The sequence below is a fragment of the Cinclus cinclus genome, chromosome 21 (genome assembly GCF_963662255.1).
Source record: "Cinclus cinclus chromosome 21, bCinCin1.1, whole genome shotgun sequence".
NCBI lineage: Eukaryota > Metazoa > Chordata > Aves > Passeriformes > Cinclidae > Cinclus > Cinclus cinclus.
Genome location: NC_085066.1, coordinates 6,829,214 through 6,845,022, shown reverse-complemented (window position 1 = coordinate 6,845,022; position 15,809 = coordinate 6,829,214). Strand labels below are relative to the sequence as shown.

Genomic DNA, 15,809 nt, shown 5'->3' with positions numbered 1-15,809 from the left:
GAGTGAGATTAAATGAGATATGTAATTTTTAGCTGTGTTTTCCTCTGACACCTGACATACACAGATCCAAGGAGTGCTGAGGGGCTATTTGGGGTCCTCATAGCTTCTCCTCCATAACACACTGCAGTGACCCAAATTCCTGCTGGTAAACCAGGGCACCTGCCTTTCCCTTTGCAGCTTAGCTCCTTTCAAAGTGCAGTGTGAGCACAAACCTGTCTGTAGGTGTGTCTGCCTCCAGAAAGGGCCAGGGTGCAGAGACAAGAGAGAGGTTTATATTGAGAACTCTTACACAAAGATTTTTGGGCTCTCCTCTGCCAAGAGCAGCAATTGTGTGCAACATCCTCCTGATTGACTTTCTTGGACAAGCAGTGCCCTTCCAGCCATGTCCTGGCCAGGCCTAGCCCTGCTCACCTCAGAGGGCTGCTGTCCCTGGTGACGCAGGGACAGGTGACAGTGTCTCTTGGCTCACAGGACATGTCTGAATTGAGCCATGATGGAAGCAGGCATCTGGCCTGCAGCTTTGAGAGTGACACCCTGAATTCCAGCAGGAGCAGATGCTGATCACAAGTGGGCCCCAGCATGTGTTGCTTCCCAGCTCACACCACTGCACCAAGACTCCCCTCCCAGCCAGCTCAGCTCACAGACAGTGACACCAGAGCCTTGACCTGGCCATCCCTTCAAACAGGCCCTGTCTCTCCCCTCTGGGGTTTGCAGTGTGCCCTTAGCTCACACATCACAGAGCAGCAGCCCAGCTGCTGAGAGAGGAGACCCCAGCCAGGCAGGAACATCCCAGAGCAGCTGAATTATTAAGCAGTGAAGCTCCTTGGCCTGTCTCTGTATTCCCAACACATGCTGTAGCAAGAGCAAAGGCAAGAAGTTCTTGTGAACAGCCAGAAAGTTGTCTCAGGGAAAGTTTTATACCATCAAAATAGCATTTTTCAGGGGGAAAGAATAGCAGCAGGTTTTGTTCCATCTGTCCCACTGCTTACATGTTTTTGGAAAGAAATGCTTAGCAGTAAATGACCAGACAGACAATTCTCTTCCCACTAATCATCCAAGCCAGAGAAGGGCAGAAATAAACTGAATGGATGAGGCTGGTTCCCCTGAGGTAGAGTAAATCCAGTCTGCAATACAACTGAAGGCACGTTCTGTGGGGTACACTCCTGGCAGCTCAACCCAGTTGTTGTTGTGACAAAGAAATGATGGTTTAAGAACCACTGAAATGGCCAGATAAAAGTGTGTTGTCACTTCAGCAGTCAGAAAGAGGTGCCAGTCCTGCTTTAGAGGTTTGAGTTAGACTGGGTGTATTTAAAAAAAAAATTACATAAAAAGCTTTTTGCCCTGTCACTAAGCAAGTCATAATAGCTTTTGACTTATGTATATTGTGCTTTTTCTTCTCTCAATCCCAGCTAGCAAAAAAGGAGGAAGCATTGAAATGGAAATTTTGACTTCTAGCCTAAGCTCCAGTAAAGAAAAATGGCTTTATAGTGAAGTAGTAACAGATTAGACAGGCAGTACCTTTCCTTCTCTCTCTCCCTTTTGGAGAGGGGAAATATTTCCTGGCTGTTTGTATGGTTTTATCAGCAGTCCAAGATTTTAATCCCATTTCTCTCACTGATGACAAGACTGAGGTTTGGTTGGAGTTTTTTTTCTCTCCAAAATTAATTTCTGATTAAATCCTCTCTTTCAAATTCATTTGGTCAGTATGGCATTTGGTCAGCTAAACCCTCAGGTTCCTCCCTTCTGGTCCCCCCGTCAGAGTGCCCATTCTTAAAGAAAATTACCCGGAATAGCTCATCACATCATTCCTAAGGTCTGGCTGTGAGGAGTTTAAATTCCACAGGTGGCATGCTCTAGAAAATCTCAGGATTTAAGAGCAGCTGGAGGTTCCCCAGCACCCCCTGAAGCATTTACTTAGATATCAAAATATCAATTGAGAACCTCACTTTTAGGCACATAAACATGGGAGCCCTTTGTCAGGTTCTGGAGTCTTAGACTGGGCTGTCATGCTGGTGGGGCCAAGGCAGAGACCTGCACTGCTGGCCCACCAGAGCCCCTCTGTGTTCTTCCTTTTGCTTTTGTGGGCACAGATTGCCTCCAGTCATGAAAAAACCCTGTGGTGAACAATACTAGGATATTTTGGGCTAGCTAGTTCTTCTTGGAGAAGGAGTACTTAAACCACATCTGAAGATATCCGCACATCAGCAGAGAATTTCTCAGTTGCAGTTTGGGCCTGATACAAACCCATTGTTAATGGATTTTTTGGGAAGACATCACAGGAGACTTACCAGCGTGGTAATTACATTTTTGCTAGTAACTTTGAGCAAAATATTTTTGTTTGTTTGTTTGTTTGTTTTCTAGCTTTTTAAGACAGAATAGTTCAGAATTAACTCACTGCTATACTGGGGGCTGAAGTGTCTGTAGCTTACATGAGTTTCTGCTCTTACCTCCACAGACCCCATATGGACAGGGACATCTGTCACAGGCAGGTAGCAGTTATGGAGAAGGGCAGCAGGGAAAGACTTGTTCCTGGTGATAAAAGAACAAATGGAATGAGGTGGGATCACCAGAGAGCAGCTTTGAAATAGAACGTATTCATGAGTTTTGAAGGTGTCAGTGGTGAGGAATCTAAGCTGGAATCCAGCCCACAGACACATGCCTGATTTGAGGTGTGGGAAGGAAATGGTGCTGGCAGCCAGACAGGTGTAGGAACAAGGCCCAGGGTTTGGATTTCAGATCTGCTGTGCAGCCAAGTGAAGTCCTAGGAAAAATGAGAATGCTCAAAATGTCTGCCCAAGATCACACAGAGATGTGTGATCAAATACGCTTTTGATCTGCTTTTCTTCTCTCTCAGTTTTCTGTATTATTGTCAATATCAGGAGCTGGTGAAGGAAGCCTTAATTTGGACACATTTTCAATTACTTTTTTTTTTTTCCTGTAGGTATTTTCTTATCAGCTCACCCATATCCTGGAGGACAGAGTCAAGAACAAGTAATGTAAGAAGATTAATTTGGCTGATGCCTGAATTTTTCAGCTTTAAAAGGAGCAAACCAGCTTATTGGAAACCATAAACCAGCCTAAATTACTGGATATCTTTCACTAAGTGATGAAACTGTTCTCACTTGTGTTCATTCCCTCTATGCATGAATAGTGTCCTACTTGCCACCAGAGCTTTGGGATCACCAAACCCTGTGAGGGCTTTTTTGCAGGATCTCATGGAGTTCTGGAGGTCACAGTTACAGCCTCACACATTTGTCTGCTTGGGCATAATAATAATAACAGTAATAATACTGCTACTAATAATGACATCATTTTCCTGTTGGCCTTTCCACTCCATGTTGTGGTCCAGCACCACAGCTCAGTGCTGTGAGTCCCTTTTGCTGGGCATCATTGCCATCAGCAAAGGGAGCAAAGACAGGAAGAAATTCTCCTCTGTGAGGGTGCTGAGGCCATCCTTGGAAGTGTCCCAGGCCAGGTTGGATGGGGCTTGGAGCAACCTGGGATAGTGGAAGGTGATCCTGCCCATGGCAGGGGGTGAAATCAGATGGGCTTTGAGGTCCCTTCAGCCCCAAACCATTCCAGGATTATAAAAGATGCTGTCTCAGAATCAGGACCTTATTGCTTCTGAGCTTTGACCAAGCCTCACTGTGAGGGAAATCTGCCACTTTCACTCACCAAATTCATTTTTCTCCCCTTTTCTCTCAGGCTCAACAGCTTATTGGACATCATAGTGTCCATGTCTGTTTTGGTGGGCTACTCCATCACCACAGCAAGCTTTGTGCTCTACATGGTCAAGGAGCACCAAACCAAAGCCAAGCAGCTGCAGCACATTTCAGGCATTGGGATGACAACCTACTGGGTGACCAACTTCGTTTATGATCTGGTAAATAATTCACATTCCTAAATGCACCAGGAGGAGCATCACACAGCACAGGGGAAAAAAAGTTCTTTATTTAAAATTGGTTGCCTAGACTTCTTATTTCTACCAAGAGTGTTGTGTAGTAATTGTTCTCCAAGGCATTGGGGACGATTAAATGTGAACTGCAGCACTGGATTCTGCTAAGTAAAGGCATTCTTGCTCTCTGGAGTGTGTGTAAAACACCCAGCACATTTATACAGGAGCAGCACAGAACAGGCTGCAGCTTCATTTCCATCCCAGCAGCCAGCTGCTCCTCTGACAGCTTGCAGGCCTGGATCTGCTGTCACCCAGGCTCCACAAATCTGGGGTGAGGCTTTGGGGCTCGAGGCTACAGCCAGTGTGGGAACCCTGGCTGGGGCAGCAGCAGGCATCCCACAGCTGACACAGCCCTGCTGGGCAAAAACCCATCTCTGGCTTGAATGCTGTCTCTAAGAGTCTATGTTAGAAAGTTTTTAAGCCAAGGAAATGCAGCCTTGCAGGACCTGAGCAGTTCTTTTTCACAGTGCTGCATAGATGTACCTTGTTGAGCTCCCAGCACCATGCTGCATTCCCTGGCATAGGTGTGCCCTTGTTCCTCCTGAAGTTTCCTCCTGAAGTTAAGTTTCCTTCTGGTGCAGAGGTTTAATGACACTGTTGGAAAGCATTGCTGGGCCAAGAGGAAAAATGTAATGTCTGTAGGCTGAAGTGCTTTGTGTCTTCTGCATTTCCTGTGGTGCAGGGTATCAGACCCTCACACAGGGAATGGGCAGTGCAGCCAAGCTCAGCTCCTGAGCATGGGCATTGCCAGCTGGAATGCAGTGGTGACCAGCTCCACCTATCCCACAAATTTCTGTTGATGCAGATCTGCAGGTACCTAAAATCCCAGTGATTCCATCAGTTCCTGAAACAGGAAATCTTCAAATACGTTTGGGTGACCAGCCCTGTTTGGTGAAGGGAGGGCTAAGGGCTGAAATCCTATGGAAATATGAGCCAGAAGTGCCTGCCTGGAGGGGCTGATGAGTGCAGGCAGCAGCACAAGGATCCCCTGTCCTGCAGGAGGGCTGGAAGGGGTCCCAGGGCATCAGCACAAGGATCCCCTGTCCTGCAGGAGGGCTGGAAGGGGTCCCAGGGCAGCAGCACAAGGATCCCCTGTCCTGCAGGAGGGCTGGAAGGGGTCCCAGGGCAGCAGCACAAGGATCCCCTGTCCTGCAGGAGGGCTGGAAGGGGTCCCAGGGCAGCAGCACAAGGATCCCCTGTCCTGCAGGAGGGCTGGAAGGGGTCCCAGGGCAGCAGCACAAGGATCCCCTGTCCTGCAGGAGGGCTGGAAGGGGTCCCAGGGCAGCAGCACAAGGATCCCCTGTCCTGCAGGAGGGCTGGAAGGGGTCCCAGGGCAGCAGCACAAGGATCCCCTGTCCTGCAGGAGGGCTGGAAGGGGTCCCAGGGCAGCAGCACAAGGATCCCCTGTCCTGCAGGAGGGCTGGAAGGGGTCCCAGGGCAGCGTGTCCCCAGCCTGGCCGGGCAGGGCAGCCCCGAGCTGCAGCACAGCGGGGAGGGTGGAGCAAGGCTGTGCCTGCCTGCCTGATCCAGGCCCTCGCTCCAGCACTGCATATTTGTAAATCAGCCTGTGGAAAAATCCCCGGAGTCCTTGCAGAGTCAGGATTCAGTGGGCTGAAACTAATCCAGCGCTCTCGGCAACTTGATATTTCTCAGTGAATCCCTGCCAGTAAATTCTGCTAAATCCCAAAGCTGGGGAAGAGAGGAAGCTCTCCAGGCAGATGTTTGGTTGGCCTTTGGCTTGACTCAACACTATAAAGACTAGATTTACAGGGCACAATGAAGTGGTCTGACTGCAAGGCTAACAGAAAACCCTAAGGGGTATTTTTCATTCACAACCTTTTTTTTAAGGTACTATCTGCCCACAATCCTCAGTGCTGAGGCTTTGCCTCTTCAAAGAGGCTTCGTGGGAATTCATCTGGGGAGGACTGAGAGCCCACCTGTGTTTGGTTTCCCTTAGAAAAACCAAGCTGCATTTGTGGGACCAGGTTCAGTTCTGGCAGTGTTTCTTCTGTATTGTTGTAGGATGGTGTTTCAGAACTGTTGTCCTAGTAACATCTTTTTAATATCATTTTGCAGGTACTTTTTATGGTCCCTATTGGACTCTCAGTAGGAGTTATTTCAGCCTTCCAGATCCCAGCTTTCTGCAACAACAGTAACTTAGTGGCAGTATTTCTTCTGCTGTTACTGTTTGGGTAAGTGTGGAGTTTAGTTATTTAAATACCACTGCACAGGGTAAGGAACTGTATCTTGCAGGCTGCTGCAGTCTGAGATCCAGGGGAGGAATATGTGGGCTTTTCTCTTCAACATGCCCTTCACAAACAGTGACTAAGTTGCTCCTTGCAGGAGCAGGGAGGTGAAACACTGCTGTCATGCCTGCTTTATTCAAAGCAAACCCTAGGTGAGGATACAAAAATATTTATGGTCCCAGCAACAGCCCAAGCTGTAAGCAAATGCTTGCTGACCTCTTGCAAAATTCAAGAGCATTTTAATATGAGAGAGCAAAATAAACAGCAGTAGCACAATTCTGGAAAACTTAGGCAAGCTTTCCCTGGCTTTGAATCCTCCAGGCCCAGTCTCTTTGTTTTCAGGTGGGGTTCCACGTTCAAAGTATGTATCATAAATCTTTCCTCCAAATTCTAACAGACACAGAGGCATTTTTCCTTTCTTTAAGCTCTGTAATGTGGAAATGTAGTTACATGCCAAAACAGAACTGTTATTTTCCAGCTCTGGAAGTGTTCAAATCCAGGTTGGACAGGGCGTGGAGCAGCCTGATCTAGTGGCAGGTGCCCCTGCCCATGGCAGGGGGTGGAACTGGATGGGCTTTAAGCTCTCTTCCAACTCAACCCATCCAATGATTCTATGTTGTCTGATGTCTTCAGTGGCTGGTTTTCAAAGTAGCCTTTGAGTTACCATGGTTTTCTCTGCACTGTTGGTATTTATAGATATGCATCGTTTTCCTGGATGTACCTGCTGGCTGGGTTTTTCAAGGAAACAGGGATGGCCTTCATTGTTTATGTCTGTGTCAACTTGTTCTTCGGCATCAACACCATTATCACTCACTCAGTTGTGTTCCTGCTCTCCCAGGAAAAGGCCACGGACCAGGTAGGAGCCCCACTAGTGCTGACCATGTGGTGACACAGCAGGAGGCTTCTTGTGGGCTTGGTGGCTTTGATCCTGGACACAGACACAGGATTTCACGGGGTTCTCTACAGACAGGACATGAGTCATGTATGGATCTTGCTTGTCTGTAAATCTGTACCCCCAGCAAGGAAGGAAATGATGGTGACAGAGGGGAGAGCATGAAAAGAGAGGGAGAAGACTGAGGACTCTCTTTATAGCCACCCTGGTGACAGAAGATGAAGGACAGGAGATAGGTGGAGATGCTTGATAAAAAGTTTTTGATGGACACTTCAAACCATTGCTGGGAGTGACAGCTGAATGTCACTGCTCTGAGTCTGACATGTGCTGCAGTTAACCAAGCACCAGCTGTCATTTCAGTCATCTTCTGTCATGCAGTCATCTTCTCCCTGCAAGGATTAAAAACAACCCAGAGACAGTGATGATTCCCTAAGTAAAGCCCTCTCTTAAATAGAGATCTCCCTGGGAATGGCTGGGGTAAAAATTCACACCTTCCACATAGATTTCTTTTTTTTGTGGAATGCAACTACAATAGTTGGGTTGGATTTTTTCTCTGTCTGGACCGAGTTTGTTCAGCAGCCCCTTGGATTTTAGGGATAAGTAATTATTATTACCTTTCATCCCTCTGTGACCAGTGGCAGGGAGTCAGTACCCTTCCATGCTCATTCAGTGCCTCTCCAGTTTGCTTTGTGCACTAATCCTTTCTTCTGCTAGATATGTACCAGAGTTCTTTACTGTGAGACTGCACTGGGCTGTTCTGCTGTGAATTAGCTGGAAAAGCTTTTCTATGTCTATAAAAGCCAAATCTTTTGTTTTATGGAGATGTTTGTCCAAGGAAAACAGGCCAGTGCTCCAGGGGAGCAGGCTGTGCTGGACAGATCGGGGGCCACAGTGGAAGGACTCAGCTCTGGCTCATGGGTGGGTTCTGGGTGCTGGAGCAGCAGCAGGGACCATCCTGGGAACTGGCTGCTGTTTACTATGGGTGATCACAACCTCAGAGCTGCCTGTTGACTTTTATGACCTTGTGCCTGTGAAACCAGCTGTCTGCAGAGCTCCTTGCTCTCAATTTATCTCTGCTCTGAGACACAGGCAAATCCCAGTGTAATTGTTACACTTCAGTCCCACAGTAAAACCTATGAATTTATTCCATGAATAAAAGCAGTGACTGACTGTGCTGCTCTTTGTTTTTTTTCCAGGGCCTGCATGATCTTGCTGAAAATTTAAGGCATGTGTTCCTTCTGTTCCCACAATTCTGCTTTGGCTATGGATTGATTGAACTGTCTCAGGATCAGGCACTGCTGGGTTTCTTAAAAGCCTACGGAGTGGACTACCCTGACAAAACCTTTGAGCTGGACAAGACCACGTCCAAGCTGCTGGCCATGTTCATCCAGGGCACTGTGTTCTTTGCCATTCGTCTCACAGTTCATGACAGGATGATTCAGAGAGTCTGGAACAACATCCTGGAGTAAGTAACACCTGGAGCAAGTAACACCTGGAGCAAGTAACACCTGGAGCCTTGCACTGGGAACTGCCCCGGCCAGAGCTCCGTGGTTTCATTCTAGCCTCCCACACCATCACTGTCAGTTATGAACCCCATAAATTTCCAGGGCAATTTGTGAATGTGGAGTGAGTTTTCTCTGGCAGTAGTGCTGGTAATTAGAGTATTAACCAACAGAGGTGTAGTTTACAGAGTCCCCTGGAAGTTGGTGCTGGCTGGCACAGCAGCCCTGGGCTCGGGATTTGGTAGGTGGATGCTCAGCTGTAGGTCAGGGCAGTCATTCCACTCACAACCTCCTCAGTTTGGCTCTCCCCATCTCCTCTGCCCTGGGTGCACACAGAGAGTGAGAACATGCCTGTCACCTGCATTAGGAGTGTGCCCACAAGGGAGGACCTGCTCCAGCCCAGAATATTTGCAGAATATTTGCTGAAAAACAGGGGCAAAAAACAGGTGGAGCAAATACCAGGAGGGAATAGAAACTGTACATCTGAGTATTGTGTGCATGCCCTGGGATCTCCTCTCCCAGGGAGGCTCCCAGCTGTTGGCTGTTGCTGGAGGATGTCCCTCTGTGCCCTCCCCCAGGTTCCTGTTTGACAGAGTCCATGGTAAAGCCTCCCTTCTGCCACCTATGGCCGTAGAGGATGGAGATGTCCAGGCAGAGAGGAGCCGGGTGGAGTCTGGCAAAGCTGACTTCGATGTGGTGCAGCTCCAGAACCTCACCAAGATCTACCACCTCCCTCACAAACGCATCACAGCAGTGAAAAACATCAGCCTTGGGATCCCTGCTGGGGAGGTGAGCGAGGGGAGAAGGCTGTGGGCACCTTCCTGTGTCACTGGCATCTTCTGTAATGGTTTGTTCTGCTCTGGCCTCCTCCTTTCTTTGCCTCATTTATTGATTCTTAGGGTTACAGCAGTGACAAAAGGTTCCTGGTAGATTTGGGACATCAAGTAAGAATTTGAAGACCTGAGAAAGAGGGAAAGTGGATGGCAATTGATGGAGCTCTATTCAGAGCAAAATGTCTGCATGCTCTGTTTGTACAGTGCAGTCTTGGGCAGGGGAGGGGGGGTCACTGGGGATCACCAGGTGGTAAATGAAGACAGCAGAACGTGCCCAGCTGAAATTACTCACCTGAACTGCATGGGAGATGGTGAGTCAGGCTTATCTGCTTGTGTTTTCCCATCCAGGGAAGAGAAATCACTTCAGCTGAACACACATTTTCATGAATTAGGACATAAAATAAACTCCAAAGAAAAAACATCCTTTGGTCATGTCAGTGCAGTTGCCTCCCTGAGAAGTGAAAAGACAGGAGTACACAGAGCACCTCTGAGATCCAGAGGAAACTGGAGACCAGATTCTACCTCAGGCTGTGCACATGACTTGTGGGGAAGCTTGGAGTTATTCCTTGGCACCTGATTTATTTTAATTGCCTGGGTCCTACTGAGATGAAAGGGCAGCATCCTCACATGTACACTGTGCTAGTCTTTATGGCTGAGGGTTTTTTCTAGGCCAGTTCTGGCATTGAGGTCTCTGACTTGTAGCAAAATTCACCCTGATACTGGTGGGATTTAGGGCACCATTCCCCACCTGTCAGCAGAGGCATTGCAGACTTTGCACAGATCCTGTTCCTGTATGAACCAAGGTAGGGAAGAGCCATGGATTGCTGTGCATCCCCAGCACAGGAGGACTTTCACATCAGCTGGTCAGTACTAATGATGGCAGAATAACAGTAATTATCAGCACAATGGTGATGGCTGATGCAACACACAGCTGCGTATCTCCAACCTTAGCAATAAATGTGGATTTTACCATGAGATACTGGAACTACGCTACAGGGAGACAGTTCTTCATCCTATTAAGGTAGTGCTATGGTGATTCTGTGTGACAAAACCCTTGTGTTGATCAAGGTTTTAACCAGTACCAGCCCAAACCTCACTCACCCCATTCCCATGAGCAGCTCTGTCCCTGTCAAAGGGAGGCTTTGCACAGATGAGCCAATGGGGATTTGGCCTGAGCTCCTGCAGAAATGCACCTCGCAGTAAAAGGAATTACTCTACTGGAGACACATCCTTGATTCTTTGCCATATTAAACAAATGGTCCTAATATAAGCTGGAGTATATTGCACCATAAACAACCTCCGTTACAACACTGGGATGATCTGAGTTCCTCTGGCAATTCATCTTGCTCAAGGGGCCAGAGAAAGAAGGGCCAAGGTGCACTGAGCATCCATCTCAGAGCAGTATTTCTGCATTACAAATATAGCATGTTTACATTTTGACTTTTTTTTCCCAGTGCTTTGGCTTGCTTGGTGTGAATGGAGCTGGAAAGACAACAATCTTTAAGATGCTGACAGGGGATATCGGAGCATCCAGTGGAAGGCTGCGGGTCCAGGATCATTCTGGGTATGGAGGATATGATCTCTGGGGAAGCAAATCAACCTGAGAGCAGTTTTTAAGGCTGGGTGGCAAAGGAAAAGAAATATAAAAGTCTGAAATAAAACACTCAAACCAGAGCAAAAATAAATAAGGCAGGGAATTCATCCTTTCAAGGTGGCATGGTTGCTTCCTAGGGAGTTGCATTTTGAGGTTCAGTGGTGTTTGTTCCACTTCAGTCCATTGTAAATGGGATCAGGCTCAGATCCTCAGCGGTGTGATGCCACTTCTAAGCCAGACCTGGACACCAGTAGGGTTCACCTCAAAGCTTTCTTTAACAGGTGTAGGCTTGGTGGCAGCTGTGCCCCCTGAGGTGCTGGCAGTAACTGGAGAGCTACATACTGGACATGCAGCCTCTGCAGAACTGGGGCCTGAAAGCTGGAGCTCTGCAGATCCACTGCATTTTCCTTCGAGGGTTGGAGAAGGGGGCAGGGAGTAGAGAAAGGGCTTTTCTCCCTCCTGTTTGATTCCAGCGTGCGCTGGCAATTCAGTGTGTTTACAGTGATGTGCCAACCTCCTTACCCAGGTCCTTGAATGACATCAGTGAGGCCCACTGGTCACTCTTTGGCTACTGTCCTCAGGAGGATGCCTTGGATGACCTGCTGACTGTAGAAGAACACATGTATTACTATGCTCGGCTGCACGGCATCCCGGAGGGGGACATCAAGGGAGTGAGTAACAAGGGGCTTGACTTGCAGCATTTTTGTCCTTTGGAGCCTTTAAATTAGTCTTTCAGTGTGGTAATCCATGGGATGGACATGTTGTGGAAGCAGAACTCTTGCTCCCTAGGTTGTACTCCAGCTCCTCCATCGGCTGAACCTGATGGCCTACAAGGACAGAATCACCTCTATGTGCAGCTATGGCACCAACAGGAAATTGTCAACTGCTCTGGCTCTCATTGGCAATCCATCCATTCTGCTGCTGGTAAGAAATGGGGGTCTTGTTGTGGTCCTTGGGCTGGCAGTAGACCTTGGACAGTCTCACAAAACCTCTCCAGGCACAACTTAAGGGACACTCCCCACATGCCTGTGCTTGGCCTGACAACAGAAACCATCACAGGAAAGTTCAGGTTCCAGCAAACACTCATATTTTCTTTGAGGGCATAAGAGAGTGGCAAGTCTTTCAGTTTCTCTGGCAGCATCTTCTAGAGGTCAAAAACCGACCATATATTTGCCAATTATACTCTCCTAGTTCCCAGCTCTATCTTGGTTTTCATTTCTATCAGCTTACTTGCACAGCCTTGCAAGAAAAGCAGCATCCAAAGCTCCAAAACTGTAGAAGAGCAAAGGGGCCACTTCCCTTGGGATTGGAACATAACTGCTTTTCTAGGTTTGGCTTCCTGTCTTGCCTTTCACTCTGAATTTCTAGTTCTTCCATGAAGTTATCCCATTGCTAAAACTTACCTTTTTGTGCAGTTTTCCCACTTGCTGTGTACTGTATGTGTGCAGAGCTCTGTGAGCAGGCTTCCCAATATTAAGTTGGATACCTAGTGGGCATAAGTATCCCTTGTCCCGACTTCTGTCAAAACCAGCACTGCTGCCTTTACTTCTGACTACCTGCTAGTGCTTCTGCTACTTTGTGAGATAAAATATCCCAATACAATTAGGAAGAGGGAGGAATTCCCTCAGTACTAACTGCTGCCTGACCCCAGGCTTGTTTACTTTTGAGTGCAAATTTCCATTCATTCCTTTTCTTTCCCAATAGGATGAGCCGAGCTCTGGAATGGACCCGAACGCCAAACGCCATCTTTGGAAAATCATCAGTGAGGAAGTGCAGAACAAATGCTCAGTGATACTCACGTCCCACAGGTAGGGCTGGGCTGCTCTGTCTCCCTTTTTGGGGTCAGCAGAAGTGTGGAAAGACCCATCCCTCACATTCCCCACTGGTTCTTGCACAATTTCAGGGCACTGAGCTGTGACAGGTTTGGGGGTTTGTTGTGGCTGAATGTGGTGTCCACAGAGACCCACAACGCTTTAAGGAAGATCAGTGATGTTCTCCAGTTACTTAACCATATTTTTATACCTTCTCAATGGCTTACTAGAGTTTCTTGGTTGGTTTTGCAGCATGGAGGAGTGTGAAGCCCTCTGTACCAGGCTGGCCATCATGGTGAATGGGAGTTTCCAGTGCATTGGCTCTTTGCAGCACATCAAGAGCAGGTCAGTAAAATGAAACTATTTCACTTTTACTGAACAGCCTCTGGAGTTACTGACCTACAGCTCTGAGTACTCAGAACATGAGACCTGTATTATCAAAACAATGACTTTTCCTGGCTCGTGTCCCTTATACACCACTGAAATTCTCTGTTAACTAATGCACTTTCTACTCCCTCACAGCCTGTCTTCCCAGAATGTGTCCCCCAAAGTAATCTGTTCACTGTTACAAATGAGAAATGCATCTTAGGGTTGAGCTTTGGTTTTATTAGTTATAACAATAGCTTGGCTTCTTACTAAGTTTCACTCCAGGTTAACAGCGCTGACCCCATTCAAGCTGCACTGTGCCTGGATTAGATTTCCCCAAAGACACTGTTCAGCACTCTCAAAGGAATTTCTTCATCTCTTTTTCTCTTTTCTACAGTGGTAATTGTGATTTTCTTTTTCCCCTAGATTTGGAAGAGGATTCACTGTGAAGATGCACTTAAACAGCAGCACAGTTTGTACTGAGACACTGACAGAGTTCATGAAGTCGCACTTCCCAAATACTTGCCTGAAGGTAAGCAGGGCAAATGCTTTCAGGAGAGGCTTTCAAAATCCCTTCAAATTGACCAAGAAGATCCTTGCAAGCTGGACATCTTGTGACATACTGTGCACATAGATCTGAGCTCTGAGTCACACTTGTTAGTGCTCTCAGCTACATTGTCCCGGGGCTGGAGCACTCCAGTTCCTGGTGGTTGAAGTAACATCAGCCAAACAGCTGCAGTGACTCTGTAAGGAACCTGTTAGGTGATCCTCAGCCCTGGGAATACCCTTCCCACTGAAGCCTGGAATGGATGGAAACCCCTTTTAGGTTCAGTAGGTAAAGAGATGGTTCCAGTACTTTTGGTAACTGAGTAATTGTAAAACCAGAGTAACGGGGTCACAAATCAATTAGAATTGTCTGTAACCCAATCTCTGCATGAATCAAAACTGCATACCTGGAGCTGGAAAATGCTGTGGCCACCCTTGCAGTTTAGTTATGCTTCCCCAAAAGAACTCCCAGTGGGGAAACACTGGTCACTGCCAGACAATAACATTCAAAAGACACCACAGCCGTTGCCCCCTCATCCTCCCATGGTCCAGCTGTTGGATCTGTTGGCTCTTGGCTCTCCCCCACCACTCCTGTCCCCACAGGATCAGCATTTCAGGATGGTGGAGTACCACGTCCCGGTCTCTGCAGGAGGGGTAGCAAATATATTTGATCTCCTGGAAGGCAGCAAAGCAGCCTTCAACATCAGGCACTTCTCTGTGAGTCAGACAACGTTGGAGGAGGTAAGGAATTAAAATGTGAGGCCATCCATTTAAAACTGCTAACAGGGGAGCAGACTGATGGTAACACATAATGGACTGCTGCACACAATAGACTACAGTTTGAAAGGGATTTCCATCTATATTCCTCCTGGGGGTACTTTATCAGCACTGCTGCCTCCAGGTACCTCTGCTGGTGCTAGGGAAACACACAGAAAGCTGCCTGGAGCTAAAGGATCTGTTCTTACCTCTGTCACTGCTGATTTCAGGAGCCCTGTGGGTGTGGGTGAAGGACAGGGCTATGAATCACCCCCAAGTTCAGGGCTAGGCTTTCCACCAGTACTGAAAATATGCTTCATTTCACTCTTCAGGTTGGGAGTTCATTTAGCATTACTCCGAACTTAGCTTTGGGGTTCATTCCATTTTCCCTTGGAAGAACATTCCCAATGTCAGCAAAATCCTCGTGGAGCACATGAACTGAAGGGATTGTCACAAGGCCTATCCACAAGAAATCACCCTGTTGAGCATCAGCACTTGGACTATATTGGTTTGTCCCAGAGAGAGGAACAGAGCTGCAGCCCTGCAGTGCTATGGATTGTGACACAGCAGTCTGGGGGGGGGAGTTCCTCAGTGCTGTTCCAGTAAGGGGCAGTGGCTGTGAGAGAAACAGGCAGACAAAGCACAGGAAGCCCCAGCTCAAATACTGTGGGAGGACAGCTTGGATTTGTGAATATGCAAATGTGATTGCAGGGAGTGTTCTGGTAAGAGTCCTTTCTGTATTCATTAGCTGCTGTTGAAAGGAAGGCTCTTCTGTGTGATTTTATACACCTCTCTCTATACTCTGCAGTTGTGCATGCACAGATGTCAATTACACAGAGACAGATGGGTTTATGAAGTAATAATGGGGCTGTATTACAGTGTGATCGAAATGAGCCACTGCATGGGCATTGCCTCGCTGGTGCTTCGGGAACCTGAGCTGCAGGACAATTAGATTCTGTGCAGGAATCTCTGCCTTTGGATCCTGGCTGTTGATTCTGCAGTACAGGAGTGCATATCCATTTATTTACATGAGCCCATGGAAGCCCAGCGATTTGCAATTCTCAAATTCAGCGTGAATCCATCCCTAAGCACTCACACTCAGATGAACAGCCATGCCTTTTTTATATTCATTCATATCATAAATTATTTACGCTGTCACATACTGAGTGTTTGCCTTTAAACTTCCAGGTTTTCATCAACTTTGCTAAAGATCAAGCAGATCCTGATGGCACGGACGCAGGTCCTGATGTGACGCTGGACAGCTCTGACACAAGTAGCCAAGCTAGCACCATAAGCTCCATCTATTGA

At 47.6% G+C, this 15,809-nt stretch overlaps 1 protein-coding gene across 1 annotated transcript in view; it reads left to right on the top strand.

Annotated features, from left to right (window-relative positions):
* Nucleotides 1-15,809, top strand: part of ABCA12 (ATP binding cassette subfamily A member 12) — a 77,484-nt gene extending 61,675 nt beyond the window's left edge. Inside the window, exons 41-54 of the mRNA XM_062506659.1 lie at nucleotides 2,942-2,996; nucleotides 3,706-3,883; nucleotides 6,032-6,147; nucleotides 6,898-7,057; nucleotides 8,290-8,558; nucleotides 9,174-9,384; nucleotides 10,883-10,992; nucleotides 11,549-11,693; nucleotides 11,812-11,946; nucleotides 12,727-12,830; nucleotides 13,086-13,178; nucleotides 13,626-13,731; nucleotides 14,349-14,486; nucleotides 15,690-15,809. Of these exons, the coding sequence (XP_062362643.1) occupies nucleotides 2,942-2,996; nucleotides 3,706-3,883; nucleotides 6,032-6,147; nucleotides 6,898-7,057; nucleotides 8,290-8,558; nucleotides 9,174-9,384; nucleotides 10,883-10,992; nucleotides 11,549-11,693; nucleotides 11,812-11,946; nucleotides 12,727-12,830; nucleotides 13,086-13,178; nucleotides 13,626-13,731; nucleotides 14,349-14,486; nucleotides 15,690-15,809 (1,940 nt within the window). The remainder of the gene's footprint in view (nucleotides 1-2,941; nucleotides 2,997-3,705; nucleotides 3,884-6,031; nucleotides 6,148-6,897; nucleotides 7,058-8,289; nucleotides 8,559-9,173; nucleotides 9,385-10,882; nucleotides 10,993-11,548; nucleotides 11,694-11,811; nucleotides 11,947-12,726; nucleotides 12,831-13,085; nucleotides 13,179-13,625; nucleotides 13,732-14,348; nucleotides 14,487-15,689) is intronic.